The sequence below is a fragment of the Athene noctua genome, chromosome 1 (assembly GCF_965140245.1).
Source record: "Athene noctua chromosome 1, bAthNoc1.hap1.1, whole genome shotgun sequence".
NCBI lineage: Eukaryota > Metazoa > Chordata > Aves > Strigiformes > Strigidae > Athene > Athene noctua.
The window spans coordinates 194,575,388-194,594,104 of NC_134037.1; the positions used below are offsets into that span (position 1 = coordinate 194,575,388).

An 18,717-nucleotide genomic window follows, 5' to 3' on the forward strand; every position below is an offset into this window, starting at 1 on the left:
TGGTTTACTTTGCATCTGCTTGCCAGTCAGCTTTCAACATTCAGTATTTCTTAATGCCTCACTGCCTCATTCTTATGTGAACCAGAGAAATATTCTCCTATTTTTAATTGCGTGAAGCTGCCTCAGCCAAACTGAGTAACAGAATAAGTTGCAAAGTCCATGTGAGTGCAGTTCCTGGATGCTAAACATCATCAGCCACAGAGCTGCCGTGATGATTTCCTCCAGGACAGACAGCAGAACCTGGGAGTCACAAAAAAAATGTGGCACTTTAACTGTCCCTTATAGAAATGGTCTTATTCCCACTCCATGATGCCTGAATTTCCTTTTCCCCTTCCATGGACCAGGGATAATAAAGACAAATCTTGCTTGTGGAGGCCTTTTGAAAGCCTCTGTTGCAAGAAACTGTCAGAATGCTAAATATTACTTGAGATTTTGATTATTTTATTGGGTTGTCCTAGGAGAGCAAAATCCACCCAAATGTGGCAAGGCAGCTGCATGTAGTTCTGGTGTGGGAAATAGTGATCTAGTGAGATGAGCAATGGGTGAGACATATGGGGAATAGCCTAGTCTTCAAGTTAGGAATTTCACAGCTATACTCCAGCATCTTGAGCTGTATAAATGAATCATCAGCATAGCGAAACCACAGAATGACACCAACTTCCATAGAAGAGTCTCACTATATATATAGCTGCTAGACTTGCATATTTCTGTTTATAAATATTCAGTAATGACTGACCGCAAAGTGACACGGCCTTCTCAGCAGACAGCTCCTAAAAAAATATTTGTTCTATCTTTCATTTCTTTCTGAGTGATTTTAAACCAGACTTTTGTACCTCCAGATATGCTATTTCAACTTAAAGTCCTGGTACTGGTGCATGGGATCAGAACATATTCTGGGAAAAAGACAGCCAAGGAAGAGCTTTTCTGAAGAAAGTTGATTAGAAGTGTTGATCCTTGTAAAGTGTACCTGAAGGTATTATGCTATCTGGGAACTGCACAGCTACTCTGCAGCTATTTGATTTTAGTTTAGTTTTCTAAGGCAGGACAGCATATGTTACTACAATATCAACTCACTTTGAAAACACAGCCCCTTGGAAAATGCAGATGAAGCAGGCTGAAGGATTCAAAGAGTCTGGAGTTGTAGTAGCATGAGGAAAACTGGTCACTGCAGGTGTGCGCAGATGGAAAACCCAAAGCATTGCCTCACGGAGGGAAAGTCAGGTCGAGCTCTGTCCTTACACATCCTGATGGGCAATGAGAAGTTGACCAGTTAGCATTGATGTGGTTGTGAGTGAGACCAGGGATGTTCTGCACCTGGCCTAGACAAACTTAGTCATGAGTGAGGTGGGAGCAGAGGACATGAAGTTGGGGGAAAGGAAAGGGCTGGAACGTATGGGGGAAAGGCCACGAAGGGAGAGCTGAAATGGCTGCAGTGAAGGCGGGCTGTGTGTGTTAAGGGTATGGAGCACAAATCTCCAGAAAAGCCAGTGATGCTAGTTCTGCTGCTCATTGAACAGCTTGCTGTTGGATGGCTTTACTCAGTCAGTGCAATGAATGCATTTGCAGCATTCATTGGTAGGTACAATCTTTTCAAAGACATCAAACTCAATTTCCTGAAGTTTTGCTCTCTTTGAGTCTGGTAAATGTCTGACATTTTCTGGGAACTTGCCTGGCTCCTGTGACCAATGTTACCATTAGAGATTCCCACCTATATTGCAAAAGTTATTCACATAGTAATAGCCTGAACTTAGACTTAATATAACACAGGTCACCCAATCTGTCAGCCATTCAGTCTGGTTGCCATACAGTGAACTGGAAATGTAAGAACTGAAATTATTTTATAATTCATGATGTTAGATTCTCAGAATGAAGTGCAGAGGCTTCAGAAGGCAAGACCAGTGGTTTCATAGCCCAAAAGGGGGAGCTTAGCATCAATGGAGGTCCTTCTTTTCACAGAGAAGATGGAGCACTGCAGGACAGTAACTAATTTTAGTTGCATTATCAGCCTTTCAGGTTCATGGATAACAGGACTGCTTAAGGAGAAGCAGGCAACCATGTGTGGGGCTGATAGCTATAGAAACCACTGCAATGGCTGTGTTGATCAGGTTACAGAAACTGTAAAGACCGTTACAAATTGAAATATGGGGCTTCTTGATTTTTTTTTTCTTTTTGTTTATTTACTGAAGTTGCCGTAATGTGGTGGATATTGCCTGCACAAAAGAATATGTGCAACACAAGCATATGACACAACCCCAAATATTGCAATATATTAATAGATGTCATCATCTATACTTTTCTTCTTTTCATAGTAGATGGCAGCACGGTGTCAAAAGCTGATAATTTTTCATCTCTTAAACAGCATTCTGAGGTCTCTGGTATAACTGAAGCTGATATTAGTTAAAGAAAGAGTTCATGAATTAAGTTACAGTTAAATAAATAATGGTACTTACACGCCTACCATGATAAACAGCTATGTTGTTTTTGTTATTCAGTCATTATTTCATTAGTGAGAGCACCACACAGCCCGAGCCTTAGGCTAGGACCCCAGTGCTCCAGACCAGGGCTGCTCAGCTGAGGTTTACAAAGTCTGGGGAGGGGAGATTATTTTACTGAGGTCTGTGAGCAGGGATCTGGCTGTTGAGTCCAGCTCTAGCAGGTCAGTCAGACACCATACACTGCTTTCTTGGGCTAGCAATGAGGCAGTGCAAGGCATCTGGTCCCTGAGGGACCAAGAGAAAGGCATTTGCTGCAGAATGCATTACATGTCAGGACAAGGCACAGGAAAAACTGTCTTGTGGCCCAGTTCTAGACTGAAGTCCTCCACTAGATTGTTCTAAACAGGTGGTGGTCAACATTGCCACAATTCATAACCCATTTCTTATCCCTTCTGCTCATGAATATGGACGCCATAATCTGCTTATGTCTGTTAATTCTTTATTCTCCATTGCAAAGAGAGCCTTAAGGTAAGCTGTGACACCAAGATGGATGTTATGGAAGGAAAGGGGAATCAACCCATTACTGATTCACAAGTGATTTGGGATATCACAGAAGATTTATGTTGTCCATGTCCATAGAGAACTTGCTAAATCCCATTATGTGAAGATTGCAATTATTTAGATGCTGACTACGCTGCAGGACACCTTTTGTTACCCATGAGAATTTTTTATTGTAGGTAGAGCGTGAAATAGTCACGTGAAGACATGAGTGTATGAAAACTGCCATTCGTCAGAAAAAGGGAAATGTAATCATGTATTTAGCAGTCATTTCCTGTTTTGGGGGAAATCCAAATACATATTTTCTCTCTGTGTGTGTCTCTGTTTCTCTCATCCTCACTCCACAGAAGGAAAGAAAGGTGTGTCTAAAATGTCATTTGGTTCTGACACAAATCTGATTGGGCAATGAGAGACAAATTTCCGCTGTGTGTTGAGCTAAACCCTATATAAGGTCCTCACCAGAAATTTTCAGTCATATCTTTTCATGAGAAGTTAATGACTGAAAGACTGCAGAAGCACAGGTAAGTGGATCTGGTGGAAATTTGGGAATGAAAATTTCCCTTAAACCCGCAGATTGTGTAGGGTTTATTGTGATTGCTAGATACTAAACCAAAGGGACTGTAAAGCTCTGAAAAAAATAACCAAGTATTTCCATCAGGCAAAGGATCTAATGAGAGAGAAATTCCCCTGTTACAAGTTATTACATGTGAACTGTGGGGTTTGTTAATGCCACAGACAAAGCCACTAGCCTCTCTTCCAGGTGTAGCCCTGAGAGGGGCTACAGCTCCATGCCAATGCCCTGGAAATCCTTGCAGATATAGCGGTAGGGGAGACAACCCGTGGTTATGAAACAGTACTATTGAGCAAGAGGTTGGCTTTGTGGTGTTGTAGAGATGACAATAAGCTGGAAATATAGTTTATTATAGTCAAACTATCAGATGTCAGATAAATATAGCTACTAGAACAGGGACAAATTTGGATTAAAAATGCATTATAAATATGAGCATGATGGGATACGCAGAAGATGCCTGAAGGTGAGTACCTATGAATATGACTGTATTATACTGATACAATTGTGGGGGTTTTTTTGGATACAACTTGAAGTAGTTGTCTGGTCATTTAATATTAATCTTATGGGACAATCATAGTGTTAGGCTAATGTTAAATGCATGTGATTTACATTTCTGTATATAAAATGGAAATAGTATGTATCATGTGCATATGTGTACTATATTGCACATAAATACCTTACATAGAGCATGAACTCATGCCTATATATATATATATATATATAATGCTTTATGTATTTTTCCCTGTGATATACTAAGATAACACACAATCAATCAACTGAGTAGCAGCAGCTGAAACTTTGTGGCAGACCAGAAAGCATTCAGTGATGTACGCAGAAGCTGCTTTGCCCATGCCAGGCCGATACAGATGACAATTAATGAATGATTGGCAATGGATAGTTTTGTTTTCCCTTAGTGTCACCATGTCTGATTTTTATGACAAGTTGGTCAGGGGTTTCCTTATCATTTTTTAGCACAGATGGTAAGTGTCCATGCTGAAAACTCACTTGCGCACCAACAGCAGGATGGGTGTGCATGCCATGGGAGTCAAAGATTTTTGTCCCAAGAGAAACATTTGTTGGAGACTTTAAAAGCTTGGTTCTATTTATAGCAGGAAGCTTGCCTGCAGCCTGATCTACGCTAGCTGGCCTTCTTTGGCCATAGAGGGGAAGATAAAGTCTCACAAGATTTAATGAGGGCCATATAACCTTGGGAGACACTTGAAGTGTCTGCTTAAGAGAGCTAAAGTCTGATCTGCTGCATCTTTGCTCCTGTGTTCACCCAAGCCACTACACTATAGCTAACTCGAAGCACCTGACCTGTGCCTCAGTCTTTTTGCAAAATAAGCAGAGCTAGATTTCTCCACTTGTAGCTGTTGCACTGAAAAGCTGTGGGGATAGCATCATCTTGTGGTATGTCATTTTCATCTCTCGAGTGAAAGAAAAGGGAAAGAAGTGATATGCTTGTGCCAAGCCAGATGCTCTTGTACCACAAGTCAGCCCCCCTAAACTAGGGATGAAGAAGCCTTTCTGCTCATTAAGGGTGAACCAAAGCTCACCAGGTCCAGAGTGAATAAAAGAGAAGTTAACTCTTAAGTTAACATTGAGTATTTTCTTTGTATCTTCTGTCTTGTGATAAACTTCCCTGTAGATTTCAAGACACTTTCCCTCAATCTTCTCCTTCCAATTTCCTCTGGGAAAAAAATGCATGGGCTCTTCTTTGTCCTCGTGGCATGCACAGCAGGCACCTCTGCTTTCAGACTCCAGCAAGTCAAAAGCACAGGTAAGGGCATGGGGTTTTTTCCTTCTATCTACCTCTCCTTTTTTTTTTTTTTTTTTCCATGTGCCTGGCTGGCAGTAATGGAAAAATATCTCTGATTTGTATAGAAAACTGCTCAGATCACACCGTGTTTTTCAAACATTACTATGAACTGCATGGAGAACCTGTGGTTCTGAAATGCCCTTCCCCCAGATACAAACATTTGGATTTTTCTGCCTTGACCCCTAATATTACATGGTATAAAAATGGTTCAAAAACCATGATATCAAGAAAAGATGAAGATCAAAGAATCTGGGCAAAAGGAGATGCACTATGGTTCTTCCCGGCAATGCTAGAAGACTCAGGAGTATACATCTGTACCAGAAGGTGGGTATTTAAAAGAAAATCCACTGCATTAGCAAGATGACTATGTCTAAAATGCATTAGCTTGATTCTAAACTCCAGTTGTGTTCAGAGCATGTCTGAATAAGATAATGTCTTCAACAACTTTACTAGAGAAAAAAATGTGGAAAGTCAGAACTCTTAAATGCATTGTGTGTATAGATACATATACTGAAATCTGGATAAATAATGACACAGTATCACCACTCTGGCTAACACCTCCTGAGGAAATAGTGTACTTGAGAGTTTCTTCTAGCATATTTATGAGCCTGTTAGTGCTATGGCAAGCAGGGACATGCTACAGGCAGGGAGTTCTGCAGACTGCAACCCTCCTGATACAGCTCCAGAAAAGCAAATAGCCTTCTTTGCACTTCAGATTGACTTACAAAGCATATACAAAGGCTCTGGAGTGGCTTCTTTCTTCCCTCTTCCTTATCCCTGGTGTTTACTTTTCTTCTGCTTCACATTTTAAACCAGACTTTGACTGACTTGGTTTTGCTGGAAGATCTGTCGTAAGACCCTACAGGTATTTACTAGGCTGGGACAAGACCTGTGACACTGCAGTGGGCTGAGGCTTAGTCATCTTTTTCTGACTATCTGACAGCCCACTATATGGTTTCAAAAGAGGTACCGGGGTCTGGATTTCTGGGGGACCAAGGAAGTCAAAAACATCCATCAACATTAGAGCCTGAACTCCAGAAGGTGTCCCAGGTCCTTGTTTCCTGCCAGCTCCTCCTTCCAGTCAGGCTCCCAATATGCCCCAGGCAACTGACATCTTGTTCTGGGGTCTATAGTGGAAAACATATCTGTACATGCTTGAAATTGCCTGCGTAGAGTGCAGTTTCCTTGCTGGCAAAGCACACCTCATGAGTGACATGTGTCAGCAGTAGAAGAGATGGACAGGCAGAACTCAAGTTAATAAATCATGCTTGGCATATTGCGTCGACCTTTCTGCATGTCTCAGCAGTGATCGCAGAGGTGAAGCAGAAGAGAAGACTTTGATAGTGAGGCCAGAACAACAAAAGGTGGCAAATATTGTCCTGGAACACAGAGTAGTTGCCTGAGACTTTGAAGGGTGTTTTTTAATCCCCTTTCTGGACTATCCTGCCTCAGTTCCTCAACCTGTAACACTGTGGCAGTGTTACTGACAGCTATAGTGAAATCTGTTTGGAAAAGATACACAAGAGCAGAGTACATAGCTTCATTGCTAACATTATTAGAGAATTAATAAAATACAAACAAAATGTATTTCCTTTGCAAATGATCCCATGGGGAAGTCACCAGATATTTTTCTTCAACACTCTGTAAAATGAGGGTAGAAGCAAGTATCACAGATCTCTGCTTCTGCTGAGCAGGTATTTTGGATTTAGATTTGAATGTCATTTACATCTGACATGTAGGAGACAGCTAGTCACAGTGCCCTAGCAGTAGAGCTTTGATGGCCTCTGCAGGGGTCTGGTACTGCCCTCCCTGGGTGGAGGCATCTCCAAGACAGGATTTCAGAGGTTATAAAGGAACATAGTTTAAGCACCTGTGTCCCCCAGGTTGATCCTCCCTGGGACTGGGAGCGATTTTTTTGTCACTTGGGGCCAGAAATAAAAGTTAAATATTGCAAAATTTCAAAACAGAAATGCCTTCTTTTCTATGCAAAATAATATGTACCCACAGAAATACCTACTGAATGTGCTATAGTAGTTGCAGATATATTTTAATACATGCTTTAAGTTTTTTATTTCATCCTTCAATGCCAATCATTAGGGTTTTCACAGTCAAGACCTCTTTCAAGGAAACGGTGGAGGGTTCATGACACACCTGCTACTGTTCAGGTGGACTTATTCCCCCTCCTTGCAAAATTAAAATCATTAGCCTGAGTGCACGGCAAACATGGTGTACAAAATAGAAAAGACTGAAGCTCCAAGGCAGACATGTATCAGCAACATGTTTAGATTGTGCCAAAAAAACAGTACCAGTGATTTTCCAGCATCCCAGGGAAACAGAGCCAAGAGGAAACCAAGGGTGTCACTCGAGTTCCCCTCATGACTGGTGGGTGCTCACCTCTCCCCTCCTTGTCTGCAGGAACTCGTCCTACTGCGCTGAGGTCTCTATCCATCTCACAGTTGTAGAGAAGAGAGCTGCTCGGGAGATTGCCTATCTCCAGATCCTCTTCACTTTCACCTCTGGAAAGATCGTTTGCCCTGAACTGTGGGATTTTACACCAAATAGGACAAGCCTGGAGCTCAAGTGGTACAAGGTAGAACTTTCACCTCCTTTGTGCAAGGCCTAATCCCAACCTGTTTGTAAAGGCACATACATCTCCACTTTCTGTTTCTTCTGAACATCATGTTAAAGTCATGAGCACAGCATAATACCCTGGGAATTGTGGGGCAGATGTATATATTTCAAGAAAGTTTCTCTGGGGTGGACTCAGCACAGGGTGAAGTTCTCCACTTGTTATATGCTCTCACAAGCAGTGTAACTACTTTTAAGGCTAGATTACCTACCCTGACTCCAGGGTTTGCCACTTCAGATTAGGCCCTTCTCTTTGGTGCTGTGCTTCTTTTTATGGCCCCTCTAGTGAATCCTATAAAATAAGACCTCCCAGTGATGCTTACCCCATGTGAGCTGTTCAGATGGGCTAGCTTTCAGTAATCAACTGGAATACAGCATTTGGAAACACTGGAGTCATTGCACAATGCTTACAGTGTTCTCTTGCTTAAGTTGCCATTCGATGGCTTTTCAAGTAGGCAAGTCTGGTTTTGCCTGTAAGGTCAAATATCCTTCCGTTGTTCATCTCAGCTATACAATCTCACACAGGACAGCACAGGATTCTTCTTACATTTTCATAATAGCTGGTTGAGCATTTATTTACACTTCCACTATGTCCGTGTGCTCTGTCTTGTGCAGCTATCATTCTTACCATAGGATGCGATACCTAGGCTGGCTTCATACAGCAGTGCCCATGTTGTGATTGTGATCATACTGACAAAATTCTTCTGCTCAGGATTCTCTTCAGAAGCAGGATATAACCCACTTGTCCAATTAAAAGGCTGTCCCCCTCAATATGATTCTTGTTACAACTGCCAGAAGGAGCCAGCCTGCCTTCATGGAGAAGGAACATCATTGTTCCTAGCAGGGCTCCAACCTGTGTGTGGGCCTTAGTGTTACAGAGCAGAAATTTATCACAGTTTATAACATCATGTAGGGTAAGACTTTTGTGAAAACTTGCACAATTACTAGTATTTGTCTTCAAAAAATGACTTAGAATATTAGTCTTATGAGGTAATGCATGGAAAGTAGTAGTGTTGTAAAAACTGTCACGGTTACTAAAATGGTTTTGGTTTAGACGATTACTCTTAAGAGGACTCAGGAAAGAGCTGATTATATCTTTTTCCATTTTAAAATGTGCATTTTATTTAACAGCTATACACACACATTTGTAGATAGATTAAAATAGTGATTCTTTGCACTTCATATTGTGACTCATAGCATTTTAGAGATGGATACACAAGTGAACAACTTGCCCTTTGGTGAGAAAGTGGAATTGCTCACTTTTCCCAGTGATAAGTGAACTTTTAATAACAGAGAGACAGGGATAAGTAATTTTGTCTGGAAGCTACATGGGCTGTAACCACACCTACCTGAGCCATAACATCAGTTGGTCTCCTTTCTCCAGGATGCTCTGCCTTTGGAAGACGACAATGAAAAATTCGTAATTCTGAAAGGGTCAACTTCTCTGATCATGACTTCTGTACTACCAACAGATGCTGGCTATTACACCTGCAAGATGTCATTTCCATTTGAAGGTGTAATGTACGAAGTCACCAGAACAATTCAGCTGCAGACTGTTGGTAAATATTGACGCCTGAAAGCATTACAGCACTGAAGAAAGATCTCTTGTTAATGAGACTTAGGAGAGGAACTCATACTCAGCCTCCCAGCGCTGCCAAGGGAAGCGGGACGCCACAAGCGCTTGCTTTGGCAGGGATGAGTTTCCCACAGCCCCCCGGCAGGGCGGGAGTCACCCCCCTGCCTGACTTAGAGCACGTTTGAGAGAGGCAGAACTCGATGTTGCAAGTGCCTGTGGTTGTCAAACCGAATAATTTATGTCTTGAGGGTGGGGGCCGTCACTGCAAATGACCTTAGAGGGCTTAGGAAATAAAACGCTCAGGCGGGGGGAAGGCCGCTATTTCGCAAACAGCTGAAACGGGCTCGGCCCGCCCCGCCGAGCGGCCAGCAGGGGGCGGGCGTGCCCAGGCGCCGCATGCACGGCCACGCCCCTCTCCGTCCACCCCGCCCCCGTACCCGCCCATCGCCCTTCCCCGCGAGCTCAGCCCGTCCCACCACCGTCCATCTCCCATCGCTCCGCCCATCGCCCCGCCCCGCCGCCCGCCCGCACCGGGGACCGCCGCAGGGGGGGCCCGCTCCCTCCGGCTGGGTCCTGCTGCCCGCCGGTGGAGGTGATTTTAGAAATCTGAACGCCTGCGTGGTGTGGGAGCGCTGAGGGTGTAATCCTGCGGTCACAGGCACACATCCTTTCTCTGCTTAAGCTTGCGGCTTTTCTATTTTTGCAAGCATAAAATGGGTGTGCAAGGATCTCGGCGCTCACTGCTCCCAGGAAAGAGCGTGCTTAGTGCCTAATGTTGCTGATGCTTCCGAAAGACACTCATCTGCCATAAATTCCTCATGGTGCAGCTTTCAGGATCAAGATGTGAGCTTGGTCCTATCTGTCTCCACAAATACAGATCTCTGGGCTGTGGGGAATTTTCTCTGGGAAATTGGAATGTGGCTCTTTGCCAGTGGGCTTAATAATCAAATGTTTTCCTGGGAGGTGAAAGATGCTGAGGAAAGGGGCACATTTCTGTCTGTAGTTCTGGGGCAACGCCCACATTTCCTGTTGTGCCAGCGCTGACTCTGTTCTCTTTCTCCAGAACAAGAAAAGATAATGACCCCAATAATTGTGTATCCAACGCAAAAGACAACATCAGCTGCTCTTGGTAAGGCCCCACATTATTTTTGGAAGAATCTAATCAGGCAAAAATTAGAGCAGGTCCTCTTATGGTGTAATTTGTTGGCATAAATTGTTGTAGTTCTTCTGGTCTCGATTATATTAGCTGAGGGTCGGTACTGGAGTAGTTTTTGCTTCTTACTGTCTACAGCTAGATGCCATTTCCATGTAAGAGAAGCTGTAGAACTGCTGTAGACTTTAGCCACTAATGCAGCAATAAAAGCATGTTTGCACCATTAGATCAGCTGTCCAGAGTTCCCTCTTCACTAAGAACTTTTTCAATATGCCCTCAAATTTGTCTAGTTTATCTGGTAGTTTCGAATGAACCATTTAGCTCTTTTGGAAGAACACATTTTTTCATTGCTTTTTACTGTCTGACCTAGACAGTTGTTAGTTAGCAAGTACCTTGATAGAATCTCAATTTTTCATTGAGGATTATATTATGGCAACAAATTTCTCTTGCATTTCCTCTTCCCAGAAAATGCCAGATATATTTTACACTAAGCTTTTTTTTACTTGGGTACTATACACATAGCTGCGTCCTATTATGTCTTAGTTTTCCCCACCAATTTTCTTTCCATCAGTGTAGGACTACCAGTCATTTTTTTCTGCTTACCTAGCTCCACGGAGAATTTCATATACCTTTTATCACCATCTGCACAGATAAAATTGTAAAAATGAATGCATTACTGAGCCCTGTGTTTTCCACAGAATATCGATATGCACCAGTCTGAAGGCTCTTTATCCTTAGCTCTGAGTTACAATAATTATAGCAAAATTTCTGAATTTTTGCATGATCACTTTATCTCTGGAGAACCCACCTTGAGCTGAATGCCCTTGCCCACAGCACCTCTGACTGAAGCCACGCTGCTGGTTAATGCAGTTGCACCAGAGTGGTAAACTGTACCGTACCCTTTGGGCTGCAGTACGTCAGAGTGAGCAAGACCACAAGAACACAGCTTTGCCTCGTGAGGAATGTGTCTAGTGCAAGAATTACTAACTGCTGCAATGGAAAAATAATTTGCTTAGCAGCAGGAAGGCCTGCCAAACTGAAGGATCTTGCTACCAAGGACGAGGGGTTCAAAAGCAATCTGGGGCTTAACTTCGGTTTTTAATGTAGTGGTGCTTGACATGTGTGGGAGCTTGATCTCCCACTGGAGATGCTGGTTTTGACCAAGAGTAGTTCTGCATATGTATCCAAATGGTTTCTTTAATCTTTCTTTTACCAACAGGCTCCAAGATGACTCTCCCATGCAAAGTGTTTGTTGGACTGAGCAGCCACGTCCATACCGATGTGGAATGGCTAGCAAATGACACCATCGTCGATGTGGTTTACAAGCAAAGCAGAGTCACAGAGGGAGAACGACAGTAAGTCTGGGTGAAAGTGTTTCCCTATGCTTATTATTTAAAATGCAAGTGTTACAGGGGCTCTCAGTGCAGCTGGATGACACGTAATTGAATGGGATATAGACAGATCTCAAGTGCAAGTGAGAGCTGAGAATAAAATAGTCAGACAAACAAAAAAACCTCCAAAACCAACCCAGGCAGGGTGAAATCAATTCTTTATCTCTGTTTTTTATTCATGGAGTACTGCAAATGAGCCAACTTTGAGGTTTAAACTTGAAGCACATTTTTATAGGCAGCTGAGTTTATATAAGAGCTGACTGCAGTGGAAAGCAATGGGATTTGATCCTTCCCAGTGCTTCTCTTATCTCTCTCTTTGTCCCATGCCAGTAAAATGGCAACATCCTCTCCCAGACATCCATGAGGTTCTCTGAACACACTAAGACAACAAAAAGCTATCCAGTGGCTTGTTGGGGATTTTTGTTTGATTGGTTGGTTTTTGTTTGTTTGTGGGTTTTTTTTAATATATAATTATTTTTCCCATTAGGCTTGTTCTTTTCCACATTAGTGAGTTAAACTGACTCACACAGACACCCATTGAGTGCTAGAGCTGTCACCAGGGAAGCTCTGGAGGGGATGCTGGTGGGAGGAAAAAGCAGGATGTCACATATCCTCATGCCCTGATCCATTGTCTCATCCAGTCTTGCTAAGCCTTCTCTCAGCTGCCTCATAGCTGCATGCCTCAAGGCTTTTCCCACTAGGAAAGGAGAGAAAAGATCTTTCTGTATCTGTGTCATGCACCTGAGCAGCACTATCTCGCTACATTCAGGCATACTTTTAGTGCATACAAACGTGAGGTACACCTACCAGCTGAAATCTCTTCATTGGGGTCCAAGTTGTCATGTTTTATCTCTCATTTGACGATGTCCACAAAAATCGGCACATCACCTAGGTCACGTTGGCTTTGCCTGCACTGGTGGACAGAGCTGGGAAGGTTCCTGGGCTCTGAGATGCCATTGCCCCTGCTGTTAATGGCTAAACTGGTCACTCACCAGCTAGCAACTTCCCAAAGAGCTCCTGGTTGTTGATTAGGATTTAGCATGGGGCAGGGACCATTCCCAACAGAGTCTAGGGATGTGACATCCCTATTTTGAGGGACAAGAGTGTTTAACAGGTATGGATGTGAGATGGTTTTGGCCATTTGTGGCCATCAGTGCCAGATAACAACCTGGCCATATTTAGTTTATTGCACAGCTGCAGCCAGAGGTAAACATGGTATGCCCAAGCCCTGACGTGTTTTTACATTTCCCACCACATGATTGAGACCATTAAATTATAATGTTGTTTACATGGATAAGTGATAGTGTGTTACGGCTCCTGTGGTCAGGTGTCATAAAATGTACTGTGGCTGCAGTCTCTGCAGGCTTTAGAATAGAGTAACACATGTACTTTCTTACTTGGACTTTCAAATTTATTTTTCTTATTACTATCACAATAATTATTACTCTTAGATATTATTATTCAATTGCACAAGGATGGGGACCATAATTATTACTCTTAGATATTATTATTCAATTGCACAAGGACAGGGACCATGCCAGCTAGGGCTCATGCGGAGCCTACAGTGTGTGAGACACCCCAGTTCTGCTGGAAGCCCTCAGGATGGCAGTAAGGCAAAGCAGGCCAAATGCCACTGGGAACAAAAATTTCCTGCTGAAATTTCTGGCAAAGCACCCACTGTCATATTGCTGCTTTCCTGGGGCACAGTGCTGGGAGGAGGGCACAGGGAACTGCACTGCTGCAGTGGATAGCAGACTCACAATCAAATCATTAAAGAGCAGCTGGACAACTGCTCCAGCAATAACTAGAAGGTATCAAGAGACAACATTTGACTGCAGCTAGAAAACCACTTTTAAATAGTTGGACTGATGAAACAATCAGGAAGCTGGAAACTTCCTAGGCAGTTTCTTGTATTGAGCTCTTGGTTTTGGGTACATGATAGACAGGAATGGGGGTTCAGTTTGCTGAGTGAGCATTTGCAGGGTTACGTTCTCCATGTGTCCTCTTCCAGCTGATGGTAAGAATTAATCTCAGAAATGAATAGGTGGTCAGAGAGAAGGAATTAGTTCCTTCCACAACACCGTGTAGAGAGCTCAAAGGTACACAGAATTCTGTTTGCCTTTCTTCCCTCTTTTTAATTTATTTTTGCAAGACAAATTCAGATCTTTTTTTCCTGGAAGATTCAACAAGTGCAGGGTGGGTACTGATTTCTGAGACTCAGATTGTTGGCACATCTGGGCTGGACAACACAGTTGTCCTCCAAAGCATTTTCTTGCAATGTGCTGTTAGAATGAACACATCAAAGAGAGAAAAGAAAGCTTATAAAAGGATTTAACATTAAAATTTTCTTTTTCTTCCAGAGAAATTGTAGAAAATGGTGAAAACTTCATTGAAGTGCCACTGATTTTTGATTCTGTCGAAGAAGTGGATTTTTACACTGACTTTACGTGTCTGGCCCAGAACAGATATGGATATCAAGTACTGCCAACAAGGGTCAAGCAGGAAGGTAACTAGTTTGACTGCTTATTTGGGATGTTATCAGTATTCGAATGCTAAATTATCATCCAAGCCTTTTATACAGTCAGAGCTAGTATCAGGAAGAATTATTGCCTGGGGAAAAACTGGTTGCCTCTTTCACCTGTAGATTTTGAAACAGCCTGTTCACAAATTACACTTTCTGTGTGAATCATTCACTGACATCTTCTGCAGGAATAAGGATCTGTGCTGGTATATCTATTCATTGGATAGGGCTCCAACTGAGATACGCTTTGTGAAACGATGGCTCCAGTGAAACTACTGGCAAACTCCCATTGGGTGCAGCAGGGCCAGATGTCCTCCAGTTCCTCAACAAGCAGTGAAAAACTAAAAAAAAAGAAAAGACAATAGCAGAATAAAGACCAGAGTGTTCCTTCTCTTCATGCACAGACTACCACCAAAGTAACAATAAGTGTAAATTACCATGGTTGTTGTTATTTTGACTCCTAGTGATGGAAGAAGAAGACCTAAGATCAGAGCAATTAATGTTAATATTAATCAGTTGCAGTATGATAGACCATTGGCCAAGAACCAGCTGTAAAAACAATGTGAAGCAATACTAATTGTTTCTTTGCATGACGTTGATGAATCACCAATGCTTGCTCACACTGTCTTACAGAGGCACATGAACATTTACAGTCTTCATTATGAGTTATAACTCATGACTCACTCCAGCATCCTACGATTTGTAGGGATTTGGACTAATTTGCTTGATGTTGTGCTGCCCTTGTTTTACATAAGATACACAGGTATTACTACAGAGGTGGCAAACCATGAACCAATATAGGCTGGAATAATCCCAAATGGTCTGGATGGACACTGGTCTTGGAAATTAACTGTATTTTTGGAAAAAGCTCAGAGTCTTGACGATCATTAGTAATTTGTAGGCTGTTCTGTATGAGAATACTACCCAGAGAGCTTGAGGGTGGGCTAGCTGTCATGTACTCCCTCTCCACGCAGTGCTTTTATTTTCTGCTAATTAAGATAGAAAGCACATAGCCACCCTGAGAAAGGGTTGGGAAGAGTCATGTGTGTGCAAAAGGATTGAGCTTTAAATTCTCACCCTTTATTGTTTTCCAATTCTTTCTCCCATCTTCATAAACTCATTTCCCAGAGTGCTCAATCAATAGGCCTTTTCCTTTCACAGGTGATCAACCCTCCTGGAAGGTTAATTTGCAGACATCCTTTTAATTGTGATTTCTCCTCTTCCTCCTTGAACTTAGAGAACTATGTTCCTGGGAGGGGTTTTTTTAAATATTTCATTTCTTTACTTTTCCAGCTGTTGGCTTGTCCTGGTACATTGCGATGATTCCTGTAGCATTGGCCTGCATGATCGTGGGGGTGATATGCATACACAAGTGCTGGAAGCAGAGAGATGATAAAGGATACACAATAACAAAGGTTTAAAATCTGCTTTATTCTCCAACCGCCAACAGAACAAAAAATCATCCTGGCTATCTTTCACATGAGACACAGAGAGACATTTCAGACCAGACATACTGCTTTCCTGACAGATGGATATATATATCAGATATTTTCCTCTTCTCCAAGTCTTCTACAATCTGATGAAGTTATAAATGTAAGTTTGCATTTTTATGCTGCCTAGATGCAGGAAACCTGCTTCTATTATTTTGCAGCTAGGGTGCAATGTGTAGCATTTTGGAACACAGAATACCAGGAATATGTCCTGGATATGGGAAGGTTAGGAAAAGGGAGGTGCTCTTGCCCTTTGTAATTCCAATAATCTTATTGTTAAAAAAAAAAAAAAAGGAAAATAAACCCCCGCAAATCTAGAACTAGAAGCTGAGAAAGCTTGCTACAGAAGAACTATTCAACATGAGAGTGAAAATGCAGTTTTCTTAGGCATCCAAACTAATTTTATTTTACTTCAGTCTAAAAAGAATCAGTTTTTTCCCTTTTCCAGAGGTTCCAGAGTTGTCATGGTAACTGTATATCTACAAACTTTTCCACAGAAAATCTAAATTTTTTTTACCATTTGGATTACTGTTTGCTTAAATGGACTGTCTTAGAATATCCCTCCCCCAGAGATAACTACATCAGCATAACAGATAATTGCACACTGGAGAATTCAGTTCTGTTTTATCTACCAGTATCTCATAGCTAGAGATTCATAGGCAGCTGTAACATATTGTTATCTTTGCCAAGAAAAGAATTTGGAGCGATATTTTAGTGTTTTGAGAGTCATTTGACTAACACAGTTTTATTCCTGGAAGTGATTGGACACATTACCAGTTATAATGTACAGTCTTGACCTTCTGTGCCTCTAACTCTTTCACGACTGGCCTGATTCTCCTCTCTGAGTATAAAAATCTGGCATAGAATCCCATAAGCAATAAGTCTCCACCAGTCTAAAGCTGGTGCAGCTTCAGGAAACTTGTGTCCCTTAAATTGAAGTACGCAAATCGATTACTCGTGATGCAAAATACTGCCTGTGGTTAATCTGACTGGATTCCAGTCTTGACATAAATCAGAAGGAAGCGATAAATAATCAGTGAGTATGTTGTAATTTGAGGATCAGAATGAGTAGAATGATAAGAGGTAACACTTAGCTGAGAAATAGTTCCATTATATATAATGTGTATTATCTTCAGCTGTATGGGAGGGGAAGAGAGCCAGTCTTAAGATCCAGATCGTTACAGACCCATACCTGACACCTCTCACAGATACTGAAGATAAAGCTTTTTGTTCAGGTAAATCAGCCCAGAGGTTTTTCAAACTCAGTTGGAAAAGAAATAGTCAGGAAGAATGTTGACTCCAGAGAAACAAATTGTAAAGTAAGAATGTTAGAACTGCATGTGCGCCCACAGACTAGAGAAATAAAGACTTGCATCCATCTGGGAGAGGCCATAATCTCATTCCTTTCCATCACCTCTTATAGCTGGTTCTGAGTTCAGCCCAATAAATATCTGGAAGGGTTTTAAAGACTGGAATGTGGCTTGAATTAAGAAACCCTTCAGTCTATTAGAAGAACCTTCACATTTTATGATATTTAAATCAAAGTCTCCCTTTAAATATTCTAAACGTTTGCTGTGAAGATACAGGCACAGAGATTAGATTTCTTACACAGTCTGAGTCAATAGCAACCAACGAAGACCACAGACTTAATTTTTTCCAAGTGCAGGGTGCTAAAGATGATGGTGAAGAATACATATATTTTATGGGCAGATGGGAAAAAGGTGGCTGCAAGTGTGGAAAACATCCACTTGGATATCTGTTCTTCGAAGGAAGAAAACTATAGATGAGCTGACCATTGCTGGAAGGAACACGAAAGATGTTTTAGGTACATCAGGAATGCTCATTTTTATCAACCAATTGCTAGTCTGTAGCTAAAGAACAAATTAAGATTTGCCATTAAGTGTAGCCTTTCAAAATGTGATTTGTTCTTCCTATCCATCTTTATCCTCCAAGAGTAGTGTGATAACACATCTGGCTGTAGGAGCAGGGTTGGATTCCACTAAGTAGTGGAAAAAAAGTAAAACTTTTAATATATGGAATATTGGTGACATAAGAAAGTTAAATACCTCAGATCCTCCTCCAAACTAGAGAGGGAGAAAGAACTGTGAATGTGAGATAAAAATTAGGCATACAGAAAACTACTGTTACATACTCAGTGGTGTCCTGAATACAAAGGGAATGTAAAGAAGCAAAGGTTTATCTTTTATGAAGTGATATTTCCTTCACTTACTACTGATATTGTAATATTCTGAAGGCTTTCATCGTAGGTAGACTTGTTCAAGTGAACTACATTGTGTAAATGTTTCACAGGTAGACTTGAACAAGTAACCTACATGATGTAAATGTTTTACATTGATTTGTATTGTAAACAAGGGTAACATGGTCTGTATTGTTTTTGAAAATATTATGTGAAAAATAGAAAAAAAATAAAAACCAAAACAAAGTGCTGGTGTATGACTTGGGTGGGAAGGAATATATGAGATGGCTCTTTGGGGGTGGCAGCTCTTTCCTGGAGGGGTGTGATTTTTCCAGCACTCTGCTGCAGAGGGGCTCTTCCCCTGGGGACAGGGTGACC

At 41.8% G+C, this 18,717-nt stretch overlaps 1 protein-coding gene across 1 annotated transcript; it reads left to right on the forward strand.

Moving 5' to 3' along the window:
* Positions 1 to 3,488: 3,488 nt before the first annotated feature.
* On the forward strand, positions 3,489 to 17,520 carry IL1R2 (interleukin 1 receptor type 2). The gene is given in 10 exon segments (XM_074930308.1): positions 3,489 to 3,514; positions 5,213 to 5,261; positions 5,263 to 5,344; positions 5,449 to 5,707; positions 7,799 to 7,973; positions 9,396 to 9,570; positions 10,651 to 10,716; positions 11,960 to 12,095; positions 14,492 to 14,637; positions 15,946 to 17,520. Coding segments are annotated over 10 exon segments (1,242 nt in total). The 3' UTR covers positions 16,074 to 17,520.
* Positions 17,521 to 18,717: the final 1,197 nt, after the last annotated feature.